The 24,808-nt window shown below is 36.1% G+C and overlaps 1 protein-coding gene across 5 annotated transcripts in view; it reads left to right on the forward strand.

Moving 5' to 3' along the window:
• The window catches only part of LOC131432595 (furin-like protease 2), a 967,327-nt gene that overhangs the window by 834,317 nt on the left and 108,202 nt on the right, over window positions 1–24,808 (forward strand). For all 5 annotated transcript variants that reach the window (XM_058598954.1, XM_058598958.1, XM_058598955.1 and 2 more), the window contains exon 6: window positions 17,512–17,671. In XM_058598954.1, the coding sequence (XP_058454937.1) occupies window positions 17,512–17,671 (160 nt within the window). The remainder of the gene's footprint in view (window positions 1–17,511; window positions 17,672–24,808) is intronic.

Consider the following 24,808-nt stretch of genomic DNA (forward strand, 5'->3'; position numbering starts at 1 on the left):
AAGATTCGGTTCCAATATTTAGATTCTAGTCCAGAGCGCATTCCCGAAATTTAGTTCCAAAGTCCTGGTCTAGAATCAAGGTTCTGATCTCAATTCTAGATTTCGGTTCCAAAACCCAGGCTTAGAGTCAAGCTCTGAAATTTGGTTTCAGTTCCAGAACATTGCAACTCGAGTCTGACCTTGGATTCTGGATGAGCTGAATTTTAGATCTGGATTCTGGAAATCTGGTCTTGAATTCTGAAACTTAATTCCAGACCCTGAAGTCAACAAACGCATTCAAATCAATACACATAAATCCAATTTAAAAAAAAATACGAGAAAAGTATGCGAAAATTTTATAATTGAGGTCTATCATTATGTGAACCTTCACTAAACATTCACTTCCAATTTGCATATATCAACGGATAAGTAATTATAATAGTACTTTAGTGAACTTAATGGCCTAATTTGTGAAATTTTCAAGGCCGTTGTTCAGTTTTCGAGGCATTTTGCTCTAATGTAAACGACCAGCAACTGGATGACGCAATCACTCTTGTTTGAAGCGAAACTCGCACTGCGAACGACCCGCAGCAAAACTGCTTCCTGCGTGGATTGATTCAATACTGAAGAACTTTTTGTATAGGGATTTCATTGCGAAATAGCATTATACTAAACTTGGATATTAATTATTTTATTTCGGATTTGAATTTTGGCTGGTGGTGCACTAAAGTTTATTTGCTAACTTAAACAGAAAAGTAATTTTAGTAGCTCTTTCTGTAAACATTTATTACCCTTGAAAGGGCTGATTTGTAGAAATTCACTGTCGTTTTTACTTTTCGATGAGTTTTGTTCCAATGAGAAGTATCAACAGCTGAATGCCGATGTAATTGCCCTCACACAAAACAAAATTGAGTTTTACAGGTGACCATCTCTCATGCCAGACAGTTCATAAGGACCTAATTTGTTAAATGACGCAAAATTTTATTTGTATTAACTTTTTAACTTTCATTCGGCTAACAAGTGCGACTGTATGAATTTATATGTACAGATTACCAGTCAAACAAATGTGTGCTTCTATGGCTCAGTCGATAAACGGACGTACTTTGTGATCCAATGATTCTCGGTTCAAGTCTCTATCTGTGTTTAATTTATTTTATTCAATAAATTTATAGCATGGAATTTTCCCATCACATAATATTACATGCTCTTTTGGTGAACAGCGAAGCTCCATTTTTACGAAGTGTGCGAGTTTGATTACCGAAACTCACATAAACTACATCGAAACCGTCGGCTCGGGTACGAAAAACGCGTCATAAATTTTCTTCTTTACTGATACCGAACGTGTTAAAAAACTTTGATTTTGAATTATTAGTGATTATGTCATACAACTGAAAATGTTATCATAAATTTATGATCATATTTCCAATGGTGTGTAGCAAAACTTACGTTGATACACTAGATACAATAAGAGATATTCACGATCAAAAACTTATCACTCTTTTGCGAAGGCGCCCCACAGTAAAGTAAGTCGTATATACGACGAGAAATTCTTTTTATTATGCATCAATTGTCTGGAATGCTATAACCTACATGACGGAAGCTATTTTTAGTTATACCCTGAAGTAGACAGTAAAAACCCTCAAAACGTTGTTAAATATTTTATAAGAAAACAAATTGATTAAACAGTTCCATATTAATATTCAAATAAATTTGGAATGAATATATTTACTTATAACAGAGTGATGGTAGTTCGTTTACTGATCTGAAATGAAATGAATTGAAAATGAAATTTTTTTTTCTCATCTGAAACCCAGAAAATCTAGGCCATTGATTAAATTTCCCATGATAATACCGATGGCTTTGAAAATGTTCTGCTTGAATGAACTCGAAAACACCAAACATAATTGAAGAATGCACTTGCTGTGCAGTATTGCCAAGCACTCAACCATCCAACATTCCTTCACAGCTTCAATCAAGTGCCACTTGAAGTGTCAGCAAAAAATTCCATCAATAGTAATTACGTAAATTGGTAGCCACTTGTAGATGTGTTTTGGGGAAATTCTGATTGCAACCACAGCTGACCCGAGATCCGATTGTACCCGTCATATATTAGGCCGACCGCCAGACTGAAAGCGTCATCATCATCATAATCATCATAATCATTATAACAACCACCGTCGGTCGGCACCGGAAAGTCTCTCTCGAACTCTAGCAGCAATTGCATACTTCCTAAAACAATTTTCACCCCACTGAACATCCGACCCCTCGGAGTGGTGGTGATCAATACTTAAGCAAATATTATGCGCCCACCAGAAGGGCTATTAATTTTCATAATTATAGGGTCTCGGTTTTACGAGTCTGGCTCTGGTTGGGAAAGGCCAATACAATCCACTTCGTCCTTTCGCGCCTCCTCTCTCTCTCTCTCTCTCTCTCTCTCTCTTTATTCCTCTATCTTTGTCTCTTCATTGATCGAACACAGAACCACAATCATCGGATGTTTCCTTCCGGCCTGTATGTATTCTGATTTCTGACCATTATTGAATGCGTTTCGTGCGGTATCGGAACATCAACCGCGGTCATTAGTTTCACTCGGACAGTGTCAAACATGCAACATAGAATCGGTCCTGGGAACTGATGCTTCTGAGAGTAGGTGTAGTTCACGAACAACACGAATTGGGAGATGCCATTTTTTCAAACCGGAAAGAAGACTCACGTTCTCGACATCAGAACGACGCGTGTGATTTACGAAAACAACAAAGAAACCGTATGTTCCAAAAAAAAAGCTTTGAAAATAAATTTCCAATTTTCGAAAAATACTCACACAAACTCAATTCCCATCACTCGAATGGTGGCTCGATACTGACGAACTTAACCGCAGGACGTAGAAGGCAATTTTCCAGCCATGTTCACATTGTATGCTAATTTGTTGACTGAAAGCAGATTTTGTCCGTGGCGTAGTTGTCATATACAGGAAAACCTTGTTCCTATTTGTTCTCTGCTGACTACGTGTGAGTGTGTGTGTACGTACATATAGGAATTGTATGTTCACCACTAGCATTGGATCTCCACCTGAAGACAAGGATCCAATATTGCCCTAAACCCCGGAAAGAATGATGGTAATGAACTAAATCTGACGGCTTTGTTCTGTACAGGAATTTCCCCTGCAGCGACGTTGAAGATCTCTGGTGAGGGACGGCGGAGGCGGAGGCGACGACAACGAAACGGTCGCTACAGTTCGGTTGTCGGCAGGTCCTCTATTGAATTACATGCGATTTCCCGTTTCTCCGATCGTTTGTCGACTCTCCCTCGTTCGGAAAAGGGTCCTTGTTTCGTGCAAGAATTCAGCCATCCATCGAGCCGTTCGAGAAAGGCAGTTAGCGAAAACGTCATTGTTCATCCGAGGCCTCGGCCGGGAAAATGGGGCAGCAGGGCAGGCTGGAGCGGAGTGCAGAGAAGATTTCCGGAATTTCGGATGGATGTAATTTGCATTCGATTAAAGTTGAATTTTATTAGGTGCTGGTATGTACGGCTAAGTGAGCGACACGATTGCTCTGCAGGCGGCGGTTGCTGTAAGGAACACGAGGGGGAAGGCACGGATTTCGCCGGCAATACTGTAGAGAAGCAATAAATTTTCCAATCCGGATGAGAGTATGGGAAGAGGATTCTATAATATTAACGGAAAGAATTTGTTTTTATGTCAGCTCTGTAGTCTGTTCCGAAGGGTAGATTCCATCTGTATCAGCTTACAGTTTGTGATAAAAGGACTGATAAAATGAAAAATCAAGATCAGTTGATTGTTCGTTCTTTACAGAATAACAAAGCATTGGTATTTCCACAATAGACACTGCACAGCAATCAAGTATAGACTGAGGGGGACGGGTATAGCGTGATGGGTAAGTCGATGCCTTTCACGCAGTTCACCTAGGTTCGATTCCCAACCCCGGACATAGGGTTAGAAAAATTTTCTGGCCCGAAGAGGCGAATGACCTTAAGGTTAAAACCTCTATAATCGAAACAAAAAAAGTACGGGTGTGTAATGTCAGAGACATAACTGGATGTCGTGAATACGAATAAAACTGACATGATTTATAAATAAATCGAATTAGAATTGATAGTTGATCGATTGTGTGAATTATGAAACTTTCCCCCTTTTCACTACTAGAATTTTAAACGATTTTTGACGTCGATTATCTCATTTTGGATTTGCATATTTCATTGAAATAAACTATCAAAATGCTGTACAGGATTCATTTCTTTCTCTACGTTATTTAGCACAGTTCGGTACATTTTTCTCGTACGAGCTACGCACAGCGAAAAGTGCACGAAGCAAATCAAATTATTTTGGATTTTCACTAAACTGATGATTTTTACCTTCGATTTGCCAAGAAGTAATCTTAATAATTCTTTAGATGACATATAGAGCAATTAGAACGGCTGATTTTATATAATATTGTCCACTTTCCGTTTTTCGTTTTTTTTTTTCTCCAATGCAAACGACCAGAAGCTCTGTTGCATGATGCAATCGCTCTTGTTTGAGTGGAAACTAGCTTTATGTACAAACCGCAACACATCCGCTCGCAGTGCCAAATGATGCGAAACTGGTTTAATGCGTATTCTCGCCTTGACGACCGGAAAGCAAATGAGAACTACGACCTGAGCGTTTGAGGTTTTAAACCACGCAGAAGGTGCACTCTTCGATGCCGCTGTTTGAATGCGAAAGTAAAGAGTTTTCCGCGTTGTTTTCAAATTTTGAGAAAACTTAATTTTTGAGTTGATTGTGGTTATCTCACACTGTTCAAAATAATATCCTAAATTCCTGATCATATTTTTGATGAAATAGTGAAAGAATTATGTTGCTGCCATTAATACAAGTCGAGATATTCACGATAAAGTTCTGCCTAATTTTGAAAAGGCGTCCCATAGTAAAGTAAGTCGTAATATAGACTGCGATTCGTTATAAAATTAGGTTTTCCGATTTTGTTTTATGGTTGTTTTTGACAGATCACGCGTGAATCGTGTCTAGTCCCATTGTCAAACTTGTTCAGTTTCATCTATAATCATAATAATAATCATGGGTTGGCTAACAACGTCTAACATTTGGTGAATGGGCACTAACAAAGTTGGAGTTAAGACCAGCAAGAAGCGTTGCAAAAACTACCAATGCATCCCAAAGAAGTCACTGTTTGGTGTAGATTATAGGCCGAAAAAGGCGGGTGGGTAATGTCAGAGACATAACTGGATGTCGTGAATACGAAAACAACTGACATGTTCCTTAACACTTCCGAATATCAATTGTATGAATTATGTACGCATTCCCCTTTTTCACATTTTTCGCAAAAACAAAGAACGCTTCACTTGATCTCGATTACTGTGAATTTCACACAGCGAAAAGTGCACAAATCTAAGCAAACTGTTCTTGATTTGCCGTAAACTGAGGATATTTCCCTACGATTTTCGAACAACAAATCCTAATAGTTCTTTAGAAAACTTTTAGAGCCATTAGAACGGCTGATATTGTACAATGCTCTCCACCGTTGTTTTTTTCCCAATGCTAATGACTGACAGCTGTGACGTAATCGCTCTTGTCGAAAGCGAAACTAGCTGTGCAGACGACACAAAACACATCTGCTCGCAGGGGCGATAGAATCCAAACTGATTGAATTTTTGTTAAGAGATTTCCTTTTATGTGATTTCGTTTGTAGCTTTTTCACTAATGGGCGGTCCGAACGGCTATAAAAATAGCCGCATACAGAATTTTATTGTCGATTATTTCATTTCGGATTTGCATAATTTATTGAAAGAAACTATCAATATGCTGTAGGGATTCGTTTCTAGCATTCACAAGGACCAAATTGAGGAACTCACTGCGATATTCACCACTTTTCGGAACATTTTTCCCGGACGATTTGTTGTACAGCAGCAGATATTTTGTTCTCTTCCTTAGAACGCGTTCTGATTGGCTGGTGTTGACATGGAGCAAATGAGACAGGTTTTTCAATAGAGTACTATTGAAATACTTCAATGCTTTTGCTATACACGTTTAAATTGAAAAATTTCGATTCTATTGGTAGTTAGATTATATAAATCCTTTTACAGATCACTGAGCTATGAGCTTTAAAAATACGAGAAAGGCAAACGCGCCTTATGAATTATCCTCTTTGATACTCGTTTATACCAAACATTTCAGAAAAGTTTAATTTTGAATTATTTGAGACTATGTCACAAAACTGGAAATTTTATCATAAAATTGTGATCATATTTCCATGTCGGCATGTCGCAAGTATTATGTTGATTCATTAGATACAACAATAGATATTCACGATCAGAAACTTATCACTCTCTCGGAGGGTAAATTTTGAAAAGGCACCCCATAGTAAAGTAAGTCGTATTCACGACAAAAATGGGTTGTGTAGAGGTACAGTAAAGTAAATTCCGCATAATTCTTTAGGAGTATTATTATGGTTTTAAGAAGAACCGAATAGAAGTCTGGAATAGAGAACTGGACCCTGAGTTCAAGACCTAAATTTAGATCCAATAACAGACTCAGAATCCAGTTTCAGCGTTTGAGGTTTTTAACCACGCAGAAGGTGCATTCTCCGTCGCTGCTGGTTAACTCCCGCTGCTGCTGCTGGTTAAGGTCCTCTCGCCTCGATGGCCAGCAAGCGAATGAGAGATGCGACCTGCGACCACGCAGAAGGTGCATTCTCCGTCGCTGCTGGTTGATGATTCCACACCCACGACGTCTGCTTCCATCGAACGCACGAAAAGAAACGATCGATTTTCGACCACGGTTCCCCTTTTATACGCATTCAGTTGAAGATATGTGCCTGACTACCTCAAAATCGTCGTCCTTGCGCGAAAAACCCAAGCGAAAGTAAAGAGTTTTCCGCGTTGTTTTCAAATTTTAAGAAAACTTAATTTTTGAGTTGTTTGTGGTTATCGCACACTGTTCAAAATATTATCCTGAATTCCTGATCATATTTTTGATGAAATGGTGAAAGAATTATGTTGCTACCATTAATACAAGTCGAGATATTCACGATTAAGTTCTGCCCATTCTTCCATATGGCTAATTTTGAAAAGGCGCCTCATAGTAAAGTAAGTCGTATTCACGACAAAAAAACGACCGATATGTTGGAGAGAGTGTGCCAAAATTGGACTTTGCGCATGGGCCGTCTAAAGCGGAGCCGCGGCCAACATGTGCATGAAGTCTTCTTCAAATATTAAATTATATTGAACGTTCTATCGATTTCAATAATGATTGCATCATTTTTTTTCAATTTTTTTGTGTTTTTTCAACAAAGCCTATACCTCTTAAAAATCACCCCTTAGTTGTCACTCGGAAAGTTATACTACTATATTTTCGGAACCGGAGATAACCAGCCATTTAATCTCCGAACTTTAGCAATAAACGAATAACACTGTTTAAACGAACCTAAGATTTTAAAAAAGGTAACCAACAAACTAACAAAAAATAAACCGTCTTAAATGAAAGAAATGTCAGGTTCCTTTGGATTCCACTATGAAAAAAACCTATTTCGTAATGATTTTCGTTGTTACGTTAGTATCAAAACGAAATATGTTTTGATAGTGGAATCCAAAGGAACCTATCACCTTATCTGGATATGTCTTTGATACGACAGGCAAATCAAACAGTAAAAAGAGAATGGTATATAAAACTAATTGCATCTTGCCGTTTTCTGAATTTTAACTCATTCCACCCTATGCATTGTAAAGTAAATGTAGCTTTTAACTTTGCGAAACGGGTAAAAGCACTTTCTACAGCAGTCTCTCAAGAAGCATCCAATGCAGTCATTAAAAAACATTTAAGAATAAATGACTACCCAAAGTCATTGATAAACAGGGTAATTAACAAAGTAGGAGTGAAAATGAAACGGGTTACAACTAGGGAGGTGAGTGGCACAGAAGGTGAAAACTGCAAAACACAAATGTAAACGGCTTAACGGAACAGATAGCAAACATTAAAAAAAAAGAAAACCCTAACATATACGTAGCTATAAAACATTATAAAACGATTGGGTCTATTTTACCACCGATAAAGGATAAAACAAGCCCAGATGAACAAAATAATGTTGTTTACAAAATCGATTGCGATGAATGCAATGTTTGTTATATTGGAATGACCACTAACAAAACTGAAATCACGAATATCGGGACAAAGATCTAATATAAAAAAAACTACACTCGCTTATACCGTTTTCGTTTATTGATCAGAGCAGCCCGAGGGCTGACCCAGAGTCGCCCAAACATCGTTTGATATGTTTGTTTTAGCAACCTGAGGTCGCGCTAGATCAGACTCCAAATGCGTAGTTTCACTCTGAAAATTTTCTTGGGTCGCACCACGCATCCATGCGAGTTTGTTTATTTTTTCTTTTTTTCATGAGTTGTTGTTTAGGGCGCGTACCACGTGTTCGTTTTAATCAGAGTCAGAGTCGCCCGCGTCTAGGTTCAAAAACGAAAACGGTATTAGAGAAGCTGAACACACAAACACTGACGAAGCTATCCTAAAAATACGGGATATAACAGCACTAGTTGATCACGCAGCAGCTAATGATCATAATTTTCTCCTAGATCATCCAAAGATCATAGACAGGACACATAAAACAACCAACTTAGCTTTTCTAGAAAGCTGTCACATCTACAGCACACAGGACACAGTGAACAAACGAACAGATACGGATAACTTGAATGCTGTATATGCTGGACTGTTTCATTCGCTAAAAAACTTACAGAAGAGAGGATCAAAACAAACAGTTTATAAGTAGTTTTGTCAAAATCAGACTAATACACACACAGTAGAGTAACACCAGATAACGTTTCAACAGATAGTATGATAAAAGCCGATACATAACCTTCAAATATCATTTCTTTCTTTAAGACGGTTTAGTTTTCATTCCACGAACCGCTCAAAATACAAATTTTTTACAATAAATGTTTGGTGAAATGTCGAAGTCAGGTACTACTGTTTTTATACAATTTACACTGTCCTAGATTAGGAATGCAAGCATACCACGAACACTAATATTGTAGAACTCAATGAGCCTTAAATAGTTCTTCATCAAGTTTGCGTTTATAATCTAGGCTTCCATACTAACATAGTTTTAAATTATTCTATCGGTTAAAAATTGAATAGAACATTATTTTTTTAATGTTTCTTCTCTTTTCGTCTTAGACTCCTCAGTTCATAACAGTTTATGCTACACTGTTATGGTACCTACATAAACCACTAGACAGACTCAAATTCGACAATCAGCAGTCACGTACTCAGAGGAAATATTCAATTATTTGAATGGTCTCAGACATGTGTTACAGAAATAACAAGACAGTAAACGTAAAAAAATGTAATACAATAACAGTTCCAGTGGAAAAGTTTAAAGTGCCTGGTCAAAACACCCGTAAAAGGCACATCAACAATCTTCAGTAACATTATTTTTTATCTTTGCGCCCCTCCCGAAACGAAATCCTGGGTACGGCCTGACAATCAGAGCTTAAAATTGTCACTCATTTCAAATGACAGAATCCAATCCAACAGCCTCATATAATTCTTATTATTAATGTTATTTTGTTTCACCCCGGTTTTAAATACTGAAAGGCATCTCAGTCGTAAATCGTTGCATTCAAAAATAAAACCTGTTTTAATCAACCTAGTGGTGTAATGATGCCTTTCTCATATCAATCATACTATCATATATAATACTGTGGTATTCTTCAAAATAATTTTCTTCGATTCTTAAAAGAATAACCGAAATCGTTTTGTTTGACCGTCTTCTGATAAAAACTATCAATTGGAAAATATTTGAGGTCGATTTAGAGAATTTTTCACGGTTTTTCGCCCTTTTCAGTGATGGTATAAAACACTTTACCCTATATTTCCGGATCCGGAAGTCAGATCCGAATGAAATTTAGGAATTACGTGTGTGACTAAAGGACCTTTCATTTGAACCTGAGTTTGTGAAAATCGGTTGCGCCATCTATGAGAAAAGTTAGAACACTTATTTTGATTTTTTTGCACATTTTACCCCATAACTCCGGAACCGAATAATATTCAGGAACTTTGTATGGGACCACAAGACCTTTCATTTGAATCTAAGCAAAAAAACGTAACATACACACACACAGACATTTTGCGTACTCGTGGAACTGAGTCGAATGGTATATGACACTCGGTCCTCCGGGCCTCGGTTCAAAAGTCGGTTTTCACAGTGATTGCATAACCTTTCTATATGAGAAAGGCAAAGAAAGGAATAGAGACGAAACATTTTCGTAGACGAAACATTTTCGTCTCTGCTGGGAGAATCAGTCGAGTTTCAATTCTCATTCTTTCTTTAACATAAAGAAAATCTGTGAAGTCTGGCTATAAAGAGTGTCAAAAAAATAAATAGTAATTACACCCCAGAATTTATTTGGAAACCAAGCCTACTTTAGATACGAACACCAACAGGAAAAAATCATTGTGAATTGTTTTCTGTCAAAATCGATTCTCAAAGATTCATTTGGATACCCAAGTAATAAATTTTTTTACTGTAGCTTATTTGTGACTAGTTTGCAACAAAAAAATTGAGTAATCTTTACCAACATCTAACCACTTGCGTGACTCCAAAAGTGCAGTTTTGACTAGTGACTTGCAACGTATTGGAGATCAGTTCAAAATAAATCTCTTTAAGTTTCAATGCCTTACTGAAATAACTTACTTTCCCATAACATGAAAATTACTTGAAGTGAGCAAGTTGAAAACTATATTGTAAACATTTAATGAATTCATAATGCTTTTCTATCATTAATAAAAATGCAGCAAAGTAGCGAAAAGTTAAAATCAATGCGGTCCATTTTTTTCGGTGTCAAAAATACATTTTTATCAAAATAAAAATAATATAAAGATCAATCAAAGTATCGCCAGTTACTACTTTTTCCCACCTATCGGTCAATTTTCGAATTCAAGTGATTCAAGTTTGAAGCTAATTTTCGATTTCTGCAAAAAAAGTAAACCGATGACCTGCCAGATCGTGCTGAATCCGTCGTAACAACCAATATTCAGAAGAAGCGATGTCAGGAGAATATGACGGCTGCGTCAAAATGTCCCACTTGTACGTTTCCAAATATTTTATGATGACTTTTGCGACATGAGGCCGAGGGTTGTCATGCAGAAGAATAAATTTATCATGTCTTTGCTTGTATTCCGGCCATTCTTCTCGTAATGCACGGTTCAAATGCAACAATTACAGCCTACGCCTATCAGGTGTACAACTTTGCTTCCGCCGTTTTTTTTTCAAAATTGAAATCTTTATTGCGAAAAAGTGCTTACAGATGTATTATTCAAAGTATTGCCCGTCGCTAGCGACAGCTTTCTCCCATCTTTCCGGCAATTTTCGGATCCCTGCTCTCGAAAAAAGAGTCCTCTTTTGACGCTATCCATGAAGCAATCCATTTTTCCAACTCTTCGAAGGATTGAAAATGTTGATCTGCCCGGCCATGTGCCATCGAAAGGAATAGGTGAAAGTAAGAAGGAGCGACATCTGGGGAATACGGCGGGTGGGGCAAGACTTCCCATTTCAGCGTTTCCTGGTACTTTTTGACCACTTCTGCGACGTGAGGCCGAGCATTGTCGTGTTGGAGGATGACTTTGACATTACGCTCTTGAGTTTCCTTCTTGCTGAATCATGCCCAGGGCCTTGAGACGTTTTGAAATGGCTTGCTGACTCACTCCCAACGATTCGGCAAGCTCTTCTTGGGTTTGACACGAATCTTCATCAAGCATTGCTTCTAGTTGTTCATCTTTGAAGGTTTTTTCTCTTCCACCACCATGTTTGTCTTCGACATCGAAATAACCATTTTTAAAACGTTGAAACCACTCCCGACACGTTATTTTACCCAGAGCAGCATCACCGTAAGTTTCTGAGAGCATTCGATGCGCTTCAGCTGCATTTTATTCGAATAGTAACAGAAAAGTAAAACTTCCCGCAAATGGCGAGAATTGGGCACATAAACAGACATTTTCGAGCGTGAATAATACGAAAACAAGAACAACTGTCACTGAAACGGCGATGACAATTCGTTAGGCACTGTACACACTCACTTTAAAGGCATTATGATTTATGTATTTTGATCAGCCTCAGCCGGTACAGCCACCTATCGGAAAACGGCGGAATCAAAGTTGTACACCTGATAGTTTCACCTGGTTGCCTGGTGACAGCTCATAGTACACAACAATCTGTTGGTCTTACCACAGATGCACAACATGAACTTCAAACCATTAATATACTGCTTTGGTGTTGAGCTCGATGGCAACAATTGACCGGGCATAGATAACGTAGTGTTTTTTTTTCTTAGATTTATCATAGAATATCCATTTTTCATCCTCAGTAACAATTCAATGTGAAAAACCTCCTCGTTGTTGCCTTTGAATCAGTTACTCGCCAGTGAAAAATCACCTTCCAATGTCTCTCGGTTTCAATTCATAAAGAACCCAACTGCTTTGCTTTTGAATCACTCCCATGGATTTTAATTGTAGAGAAACTTCTTGTTGAGTGACTTCCAATGGTTCTGCAAACTCCTCTAGCATTTGACTCGGATCTTCATCGAGTAATGCCTCCAACTGGTTTTCTTCGATTTTTCATGGTTGTCCAGAGCGAGTCCCTGTCTTCAACGCTGAAATCTATATTCTTGAAACGTCGAAACCATTCCCTACATGATTTATCAGTTGGAGCATTATCACCATAAACATCCACAAGTTTTTGATGCGCTTCAGCTGAACTTCCAATCAAAACAGAAAACTAAATCTTCCCGCAAATGCTACTTAGTTGACATATAATTGCTCATAATTTAGACAGTGCCAAACAAGTTTTTTTTATTTAACCAATATGAACTGAATATTAGTGACAGATGTCTAGCCTCTTGAAACTATCGGCATCAACTGTTACTGTTCAATATTCATAACAGCCAGCGCCATCTTTTGCAAACGGACCGAACGAATGTGTACTCCCAATATTTTTTTAATTACAAACTTGTTACGATGTACAACGATTTCCAAACTGCCGAACGAAATTCATTTTTAATGAAATGTTTTCTGATGCACCTACTATCAAAATCAAATCAATCAAAATTTGTTTATGAAATTACCCTACATTCCAAATGATCACAACTATTCCAACAACTTATTTTTAACTAGTATCTAAAAGCATGGCTGTGATTCAATATATGTTTGATTTTAATAACGATAACTTATAAATGATAATTAATACAATGTGACAAAAAGTTGTGCTAGGAAACCAAAACAATTATTTGGTAATCAATTATGTTATGAAGCAACATTGCTGTCACCTTGTTTTAACCATTGTAACTTACAAATCATGTTCGTGCTCTTGTAGCAACATAGTTCGAACTTAGTCGTATCAGAACTGGTTGTGGATGTTTAACATTCACTATTTATTGATTACGGAACCGGGAGAAAAGGTAGTCATCTCAACGAAAAATGCATTTCGTTTGATCCTATGTTTATGAAAATCGGCTTAGTTCTCGAAATCAGTTCCGTTTTGTTGTTTTTATCACACTTTACGATTGATCCAATACATTCAAATTAGAATTCGCAAACCACTTTTTTCCAATTTGTTTTCCTCATTATATACTAATCAAACTTACAATCAATAATCATAGCAAGATAAAAGTTTTCTTTAAACAGTATATAAATTTCATACATTTCAAAACCAGATCTTCGGAGAGTGGTTTATTAGGTTTTATGCAAGCCAAATTAACTTATTTTTGGCAAAGTAAAACATGGCTATAAACTAATTAAGTTCATTAAATTTTATGTTGATAAAATTACATAACTATACTCTTCTGGTATTCGAGCAATAAACTGATGATAGTGTATACAAAAATACAGTCACCCTTTTTTAAAATCAATCATAAGTCGGTATTCCTCTATGCAAAACAAATGGTTTGCCATACTAATGAACTATGCTGAAGATTCTTCCAAATCCAAGTACTTACACCAAAACTCCCATTTACGAAATCCTTTTAAAGAAGTATTCGATTTACATAACTCTTCTTACAAGCCAAATCCCAAATTCCGTAATATTTTTTGCTAGCCCACTTCGAAAAAAAAGGGATTTTTGTAAAATACGAAAATATGTGAACGTTTGTAAACGCATGTAACTGGTTTGTGTGAAATGCGTCTCACTTAAGGATCAAATGTAAACTAAGTTTACTTGTGTTAGTAATTTGTGTACATTTTATTTGATACTTATGTCATAGATTTATGTATTTATATATGCAGTGCAACCAGTTTATCAAAGTGGCTTGAACGATTGAGTTAAAAACAATTTGTATTAGTAATAATTTATTCTCTAACGAATGTTAAATCCGACTTTTTAAATGAAAATCAGTTTAGATCAATTTTCACCAATGTTTAATGAAAAATTACTTACATTTTAAGAATGTAGATTTTAATTCCCTAACAAAATAGTTGGCTACACTGTTTCAATGCATTTGTATTAGATCGTGATACACAAAATAAACAAAACCAAATATTTTCTGTTATACAAGCAGTTTTCCGTAAAAATAAATAGTTTTACAACATCCTTTCATATACATTTCCTTTCACGTGTTAAATTGAAAGCTCCTTTTTTGCGGAATTACTAATAGAAGGCACGTAAATTTTTATTTTGCAATGATTTCTGCAAGAGAAAATCCATATAGGAATGTGTGCGTTGCCAATCAAATGTGTAAGTAGAAGTAAACTGAAACTAAAATATTTTTACCTTTATTATAAATATAAAAAATAGGTAAAGAATTCGCTCAATTCTTAGACAAATTTTCCGATGCCCGAAGGGCCGAATGTCATATACCTATCGATTCAGCTCGACGAACTGAGCAAATGTCCGTGTGTGTGAGTCTGTATGTGTGTTGTCAACTAAAAGATCGAGATCTCAGAGATGGTCAGACCGATTTTGATCAAACTAGTCGCAAATGAAATGTCTCCCCGTCACCCTGAACGCAATTGAATGGTTTTGAGATCGGATGTTTACTTTTTGAGTTATACGAAGTTTTATGTCAATTTTTTTTGTTTTTTGACAGTGTCTGTCACAATTGGCCTTGAAAACAGAATATATTTTTGGACTTAGATTCCGCACGGTAATACCTATCCAACAAGCCATAGATTGTTAAAATTCGTCCATTTTTAACGGAGATATCGATATTTTTGTGTAAGCGACTTTTCCCCTTATTCCAGTAGTAGAAATTTTGAGCGCAATATGATAATGCAATGCTTGGGAGCAACGTGAAACTCGTTTTTTCTACTGCTACATACGATTGTTTCTAAGTACCACTAAGACTTTGTACAATATCCTCGTATCCTGTGACAGTTTGCCTCGGACCGATTTTAGCACGGTTCGTTTTTGGCAACATAATCGTTCGAATATGACATATGTAAATCAGATGATGACCAAGATGGCAGCATTTTCGAGTTAAAAACAATTGCATAATTATATTGATTTAAACTATTGGCAGTAATGAATGCTGGAAGAACATGACACCAATATACCATTCGAATCAGTTCGTCGAGATCAGCAATTGCTTGTGTGGAAAATAATTTCACTCAATTTTCTTGGAGATGACTCAACCATTTTCTACAAACTCAGATTCATACGAGAAGTGCTTCCAAACAAAGTTCCTGAATTACGTCTGGATTCAACTTCTGGTTCCTGAGCTACAGGATCATATGTCAAACGAAATTAAAATAGTGTAACTCATTTCTCTTATAGATGGCTGAACCGATCTAAGATTCAAATGAAATCTATGAACCATCTAAGTATCAAATGAAGGGTCTTAAGATTCTATAAAACATCTTGCTTTTTAGTCAGTCTGCATTGATTTTCGAGCATTTTGAATCAAATGTTAACTATACAACTACAGGTGAATTTATCTGACTTCGGCTACACTGATTTTGAATTCCGGTTGCAGTATCCAATCGTTTTCTTAAAAAATTGAATTTCAAAAACAAAATTTTAAATTAAAGGATTTATGGTTCCATTCAAAATTAATGAATTTTATCCGATTCTGATTTCCGATTCTGGAATTACAGGGTGATGAGTTTTTAAAATTCATTCATTATAGAAGATAACAATTCTAAAAAGCTTCAAAGTTGGACTGAAAACTATTGCAATTTCGTCATATTTATTTTTTGGCCATACGAATCGTTTTGGGTTATGCTGATTTCTGAATACCGGCTCTGAAAGTACCGTAAATAACCGTAAACTATAAACTGAAACTTTCTTCGACATCTCATGGAATGTTCAATCGATTGTCACACGTTTAGATTCAAATTCGATCCGATTTGCAGCTTCGACATTACAGGGTATTGAGTGATTAAAATCACAAATTGCCATGAGAACTAAAACACCGAAGAATATTCATGCAAAAAACTCATGCGGATTGATAAAAAAAAAGGTATCATCTCACTGCTAGGTGGATTAAACACGTTTTTTCGAGTAGTTTTCAGAAAAACGGAAAAGTTTTAGATTAAGATTTTCGCTTTTCTTGAATTGCAATTCTAAGCAGAATAAACTGATTTGTTTATTTTTCAACCATATGGAAGATTTATTATTAGTAGTAAGAAAACAATGGTTTAAATCGATTGAGAATTAAAGATAGTGACTATCAATTTACTAATATTATTATGGAATGCAAAGGGTTCCATATGAGTATTTTCGAAACTATCTTGATGTGTAGATGCCAGTAAACGATGTTCTTTTCTTGGCCAAGCGACGGTTCTTCAGATAGAACTGTTAACATCGATCGATGTTTGAGACAAAATTCAATTGGTTTCCGAGTTTTCAACTATCATAGTCGTGAATAATTTGGTTCAAGGATCCGAGTGAGATTGTACCATATTCACTAGACAAGACAAAACCAACTTAGTTTGAAATTTCTAGAGTGACGTACGATTTAAATAAATACAAATCTTTTGTTCTAGTAGACATGAGCTTGAACAAAAGATTTTTAGATATTTGAATAAAACGTCACACTAAAATTCAGAACTAAGTACCTGTTTCTGTCTCATCTAGTGTTCATGCAACGCTTAAGTGATTTTCTTGAGATATCATCTGATATTCCATCATCTGATATTCCTGATACAATACTGATTGAGAACCGCCAAATCCATTCATATTTTGTTTCATTATTTCTATTATTATCATAGAAATCGATATTCTCCATTCCATCATCAATACATTTCCGTATTATATCATACGACTCGGCTATACAATCTGTTTGCCTATCAGTCACCATATAGTCGATGGGTTCGTTCGTTTCCTATTGTTTGACATTAAGCACCCCACGCCCCCTCCCCCCCCTCTTCTCCGGCACTTTCCGGCCACTAGCTTTGTCAACAATTCAGTAAGCACTGCTGCACGCGAAAACATTCCCCATTGTTTATCGCGCGTGCAGCCACGAAACGCAAATTGATTTTCATTTCATCGCATTTTCCTTTTGTCTGTTTCTTCTGTTCTTTCGCAGGACCCGGACGCTTCGTACGACATCAACGGGAACGATTCGGACCCGATGCCGCGGGACAATGGCGACAACAAGCACGGCACCCGATGCGCGGGAGAGGTCGCAGCTGTGGCATTCAATAATTACTGCGGAGTGGGTGTTGCGTACAATGCCAGCATCGGAGGTAAGCAGCATTGTTTTGTCACCGGTTGTAACAAAGAACAGACAGCACAGTGTCGGGTGTTTTTCTGTGTGCTGTCGGTTGCGTACTGCCGCCGCACTGGACCGGTTTCTCCCGTTGCCGCCGCCACCACCATCATTACTACCAACCGGAAGCCATTGAATGCGATTCATTTGCCTCTCGGTTATGGGACAGGATGAGGGAGTTAGCTCTGGAAAGAGTTATCTGCGGGTTTGTGGGTTTTGGCGATGCTGGCAGAGAATGATTAATTGATTTCTGGACAATTCATTTGTACGATAAATGACGAATCGGTTCAGTGAGCTGTAAAAGCGAGATGGGATGTGATCGATGATTCAATTCTTTTTTTCTTCCGGATGAAAATCAAAAAAAAAGGAAACCAACGTGGATTTCGATATCTGATGCTTTGAAATACAAGCTCGTGATAAGCAACGTTCCGGTTTATTTGCAATTTATCATTCAGGGGAGATGAATAACTTAGATTTTTTTATCAATCCAGTATTTCATTAGGTTTCAAAATATTTCAGTGCATACATTCCAAAGTTTTTGTTAGTTTGGTGAAAGATTGCTTAACAATGCAATGTTGGCAGGAAGAATAAGAAAATAATAGGTTATATAATAGGTTCTTGAATTTAAACGACAAAACCCAAAGGCCTTTTTTTCAGGTAATTTTCTTGTTGCACGGAACCACCCGCGATCCTATTACAACCAGAATATTAGTTGATTTTCTGAATTCGATTGGTTAAAATTTGGTACAACTAATCGATTGTTGTTTTAACTAAACTGTCATTTTTGTTTTTCTATTAGCAGAAACGTTGGTTGAAACAACTAATTCAACTGTTTGAAAAAAAAAAATGCTGTCAATTAGTGAGGACACATACCTTTCAATTTCAACAAATATTTTAGTTGAAATAACTGGTGTTTGTTATTGAAACAAAATTCTGTTAGTTGAAAAATAAATCGGTTTTATTTGTTTGTTTGTTTTGAGATCAGTAAAGATCTAAATTCTAAAAAAATACTTCTGATTCGATCGGAAATGATTGATGTAGAAAAACGTTTTAATCAGCAAACGTGCCCGGAGAAGCGAGTAAATTAGCGTAATTATTAAATTTGCCTGAAATGATGCCTTCAAACGGTTGAACTAAAGTTATGCACTGATAATTTTAGTCAATTTATATGAGCTTGGGTGCATCAACCGCTGGGAATTGGAATTTTGCGACGGCAATTCAAACACGCCATTCAATCGCAGCGCGTTCTGTGTGTTTGAAACCCTTCCCAAGTAACAATTTCAATGCTTTTTGGTTTTAAATAAATTTTTTAAGGGTTTTATTATACATTTAAGAATTACCACCTGTTTTATGACAGTTTTATTCAATGCATCCTATTTCAACCAATTAAATTATTTTTAAATTGTCTTTAGTGCTTTTATTAAACCTTCTTCAAAGACCATTTCCTTTGCTAGATTTTAGCCTTATTCTAGGTTTGATTACTGCATTGTAGTAAATCAAAAATAATATAGATCACACTATCATAAAACAATGCTTACAAACTCAAAGACGTTTTCAATATATCTACATTAAAACCATATTGGTAATGAAAGCCGTTCATAAAACTGTTAATATTAATTTTTTTGCTAGTTTTTGTAAAATTCCATGTATAAAATTATATTTAAACATGGATTCCAGTGAAAATTACTGGAGAAGAATAAAAAATTCCGGTACCTTCAAGCATAAAGTGAAGATAAATTTCTCTAAAATACTGAACATAAATCCGTTTCAACTTCAGAAAAACTCAATAAAACAACTTCGATAGACTAATAAACTTTTAATAGTGTAGTATTGGTGCCAACTTTTATAGGACCAGTGTTGCCAGGTCATTTTTCCAAAAATCTGTATTCGGTGCAAAAATCAATCTGTACCATATTGGTATCAAAATCTCTTGTACATAAGTACTAGGTAAATGATACCAAGACTCATTTAGGTGAGCAAAAATAAAAGGTCCCGCGACAACCTTTTCTAATGTGTATTCAAGTTAAAAACCAAAATCGGTATTTATCTATTTATCTGTACGATCCGTGAATTATCGGTATTTTCAGAGTACATATATGTATTGCGGTATAGAGGTCAAAAATCTGTATAAATACTGAGAAATCGGTAAACCTGGCAACGCTGCATAGGGCCCCAATTCTAGAGCAATATATGAAATGAGCGTATGAAGAACAGTTTTATTATTTTCGCGAGTATATATTATTTTGGAAATTTCGGAATTATGGTTTTGTTGGTTTTGTTATATATTGATAAAACATAATTTCGATTCTGCACTACATGCAAAATATACAATCATTTTCCCATTTTAAAGATGATTAGATTAGTTTTTTCATGTTTGAAGTATCAAAACAACACAATTACATAAAAGCAATGATCTCAGTAATGTGTAATAAAAATTTTCGAATAGTCAAAATTAAAAAATCGATATTGGCATAACAATCAGATACAATAACAATTGACAGGTGTCATACGAATATTGCACGATTTTTCTATGGTGCGCATAAAGCGCCTTCTACAAAAAAATATGATTGGCAATATTCAGTATTGTTTAGTCTTGATCAATATATCAATTCCATTTGAGTGCACAGGGACACTTTCTATCACACTATCAATTGTCACAATCGAAAGTATTGACTACACATCAAGAATTATTAAAAAAATATCTCCTTCAGGAGTCGCTTTTCAGACTATGCACTAATATATTGCTTCAAAGATTATAGTTGCAACAATTGCAATTAATTTTTTTTATGAAAATTATTCAATGTTTTGAAAATTTTGTTTAGTGCGTGATATTTAGAATCACGACTGTTTCATATATTAATCCAGATTTATTTTTCAGATGTACATGTGTGTGTTTGTTCACAAGATGACAGTTGCACTAAAAGCAAATTGATTTTAAGGTAGCATTATTGCTGATTTTTTGAGAGCTCTATGATTTATCACAACTTTAATTAAGTATCATTAGCTATAAAAATAAAATTATGACCGCCATTATGATATTCTACCGTATCTTTTATTAACATGAAATATGATTTAAACTTTATAATTAAAGAGAGGAAATGAATGAATATCATGTTCCATTTTTAATATGCTTTGTTTATGTGGTCAGTGCTCAATGTAATAAAATTGATTCATACCAAAATGGAGATGTATCACTGAAATTATTTTTTAGAATATTTGTAGGTTTTTGGTGAAATTGCATATTTTTGAGGGCGATCAGATGAAAAACTCTTTTTTACCTCCATTTTCACGATAAAAATTAAAGCGCATGCCTTTTTATGTTCTAGAGAAATCAGAAAAGTGGTATATAAAATATTATTACATCATATATATAAATATATATATATATATATATATATATATATATATATATATCTATATATATATATATATATATATATATATATATATATATATATATATATATATATATATATATATTATTTCACACAATCATCTTTTCCAAAACTATGTGAAACACACATCACCATTAATATGTTCCACGAAGACGCAACATTATTTATTGTATCTAATGACTCAGGATGACAGTTTCATTTTTACAAATCCATTTTGATCCTAAAGAAGGTTTATTATTTACCTTAAAGTGGGTTTAAGAACTTCTTCTAGCAATATCAAACCACTGGTTAAGAGATTTAACAATGATTTACATCATTTCTTAATTTTGCTTTATAAACCTTCTAATGGTTGGTCCACTTTGCTGGAACATGGCCTCATAATGGTTTTCAGTCGGTTATGGTGGAGTTTGCAGTTTTGAGACTAGTTTTATGAAATAATCTTTAAAATTGCTAATAGCTAGTATTAAAACTAAAATTGTTACTTGGGTTCACTCCTGTTACTTTTATGATTTAAATTCATGTTAAAAAGCGTTTTATTGTTAATGCATGAACATCATCTTCGGTATCAAACAGCTGGAAGTAAAACAGTCTGCTGGAAGTAAATAATGATCGAATTTGAAGCATAAAATTTTTGCGCATACCTGAAAGATTACGAGATGATAATTCATAAACATTTCTAATTTTTCACCAAATCTTTTTCATCTCAAACAAGGTTAACTTTATCACAACACCGCTGTTAGGTAAACACTTGTTATCATAAAATTCTCAAATCGAATGAACACAATTTCACCAAACGCTTTAACCATCGATGTTGTTTTCATTGACATTTTGAAGCGACGCGAACAGATTTCAACTTTAAAAGTTGTTGATTCTGCATTGCGGTTATTGTTTTGCTTTCAACTGTCTCCGGCATTTGACAGCATTGAAAACAACATATTTTTCAACTACTTGAATAAATGCAAACCAAAAACCATTTTGGTTGAATCAAAAAGAAATTAGTTAAATCAACTATCGCAAAAATCAAAAACTGCGATATCGCAATTTTATGATCGAAGGGTTCTCCGTGTGGATACTGCTAAAAACTTTAGCGCATATTATCAATTATTAGTGGTCGACTCGGTGATGTTCCGACAGTAAACTGATGGTACGTTTGATTGGAATGGTTATTGTGAGTTTTGGTGAAGGTATCACCTTATTCCATCTCAATAAACACATTTAGCGAATGTTTTAGCTTAGAACATTTGGCACTTTTGTTACGTTTTAAAACGGCATATACTCTTAATTACCTTACCTAATAGCTATAGTCCTGGGGTGTCCTTTGTTGTATGAAGCATACATTTCCACATAACTCGGTCCATGGCTGCTCGTCGCCAGCCACTCAAGGCCCGGATGCTTCTGAGATCACCCTCCACCTTGCTCGCTGCGCTCCACTTCTTGTACCAGTCGGATTAGATTCAAGAACCATTTTCACTGGGCTGTCGTCCGACATCCTTATGACATGCCCTGCCCATCGTAGACGTCTGATTTTAGCTGTTCGTACGATAGGTGGTTCTCCTAACAGTTGTTGCAATTCGTGATTCATACGCCGTCTCCACGTTCCGTCTTCCATCTGCACTCCGCCATAGATGGTCATCAGTACCTTTCTTTTGAAAACACTGAGGGCGCGTTGGTCCTCTGCCAGCATAGTCCAGGTCTCGTGGCCATAGAGAACAACCGGTCTAATGAGCGTTTTGTAGATGGTCAATTTCGTACGGTGGCGTACTTTTCTCGATCGGAGGGTTTTTCTGAGTCCAAAGTACGCACGATTCCCTGCCAAAATACGTCTCTGTATTTCTCTGCTGGTGTCATTATCGGCGGTCACCAGTGAGCCCAAATACACGAACTCGTCAACCACCTCGATATCGTCACCTGCTATCAATATTCGTGGTGGAAGGCGTAGTGTTTCTTCTCTAGAACCTCTTCCTCTCATGTATTTTGTTTTCGACGCATTTATGGCCAGTTATTAAAATTTACTCTGCCCAAAAATTGGTATAACTTAACCGTGAATATGCTCAGCAATTTATATGAGAATTTTTAGTAGTTTTAGTTGACTATAAATAACCATAAATTAAGGTTCCCCAAAATACGTCTAAGACCTTCTAATACCGTTTTCGTTTTTGAACCTAGACACGGGCGACTCTGACTCCGAGTAAAATGAACACGTGGCACGCGCCCTAAACAACTCATGAAAAAAAAGAAAAAATAAACAAACTTGCAGGTATGCGTGGTGCGACCCGAGAAAATTTTCAGAGCGAAACTACGCGATTGGAGTCCGATCTAGAGCGACCTCAGGTTGCTAAAAGAAACATATCAAACGTTGTTTGGGCGACTCTGGGTCAGCTTTCGGGTTGCTCTGATCAATAAACGATAACGGTATAAGTATTTATATGGTAGAACAATCCACAAGGCTTGTGATGATGTCATATATTCTGATATTCTGAGATAATTTACATTCCTACTTTAAATGATGACAATTCACTGCATAAAGTAGCACAGCCGAGGAGAACGGAAAACATATTCTAAATTTATGGGCCATATCAGTAGATGGTCATACAAATTTACTTTGGCTATACTGGTTTCGGATTCAGGTTCCGGATGTAGTGGTCTGAAATTCCAAACCGAAGCTTACATAAATTACTCAGAGATAAATTAACGTTTGAATTAGAGAAAATAGTACGAGGAAGCCAAATCAGGTGAACGAGGGTGAGGCCCAAGCAATTGAAACCTAAGCCGTTCCATTGAGACGCCCTTCGAGGCACTCGTGCTGACTTCAGTTATAGTAATGCCTATAATTTACAAAAGAGTAACGCATGTAATGCTTCGTAACGCCTAAAACTAATTCAAAGTAACGAATGTAACGCTTTGTAACGCTTCTAACTTACGTAAAAGTAACGCGTGTCACACTTTGTAACGCCTGTAATTCACAAAAAACGCACGTAACACCGTACAAGTAACAAAAATCTAACGCATGTCACGTTTGGTAGCGCCTGTAACTTACAAAAAGTAACGCTTTGTAACGCCTGTGACTAACAAAGTAACGCTTCGTAACACCTTAAACTTACTTAATGAGTAACGCATCGTAATGCTTGTAAAATACTAACAAGTAACGCTTGTAACGTTTCTTAACGTCAATAACTCACAAAAAGTTACGCATGTAACACTTGCAACTTAGAAACGTGTAACGTTTCGTAACTTCATAACTCATAAAAAAGTAACACATGTAACGCTTCGTAAGGCTCCGTAGCGCCTATAATTGACTAAATAAGTAACACACGTAACGCTTTGTAATACCTATGAAACGCATGTAACGTCTTTTATTTAAAAAAGTAACACATGCAACGCTTCGTAACGCCTATAACTTACAAAAAAGTAGCGTATGTAACACTTCGCAACGTCTAAAACTTACAAGATAGTATCACATGTAGCGCCAATAACTTACAAAAAAGTAACACATGTAATGCTATAGCTTACAAAAAAGTAACGCAAGCGATACTTCCTAACGCCGATAACTTCCAAAATGCAAGGCATGTTACGCTTCATAACGTCTGTAACTTTCAAAAAAGAAACACTTGTATCGCTTCGTAACGCCTATAACTTACAATAAGTAACGTATGTAACGCTTTGTTACGCCTTTAACTTACACAAAAGTATCGCTTTGTAACGGTCCGTAACGTCTGTAG

This window comes from Malaya genurostris, chromosome 2 (genome assembly GCF_030247185.1).
Source record: "Malaya genurostris strain Urasoe2022 chromosome 2, Malgen_1.1, whole genome shotgun sequence".
Taxonomy (NCBI): domain Eukaryota; kingdom Metazoa; phylum Arthropoda; class Insecta; order Diptera; family Culicidae; genus Malaya; species Malaya genurostris.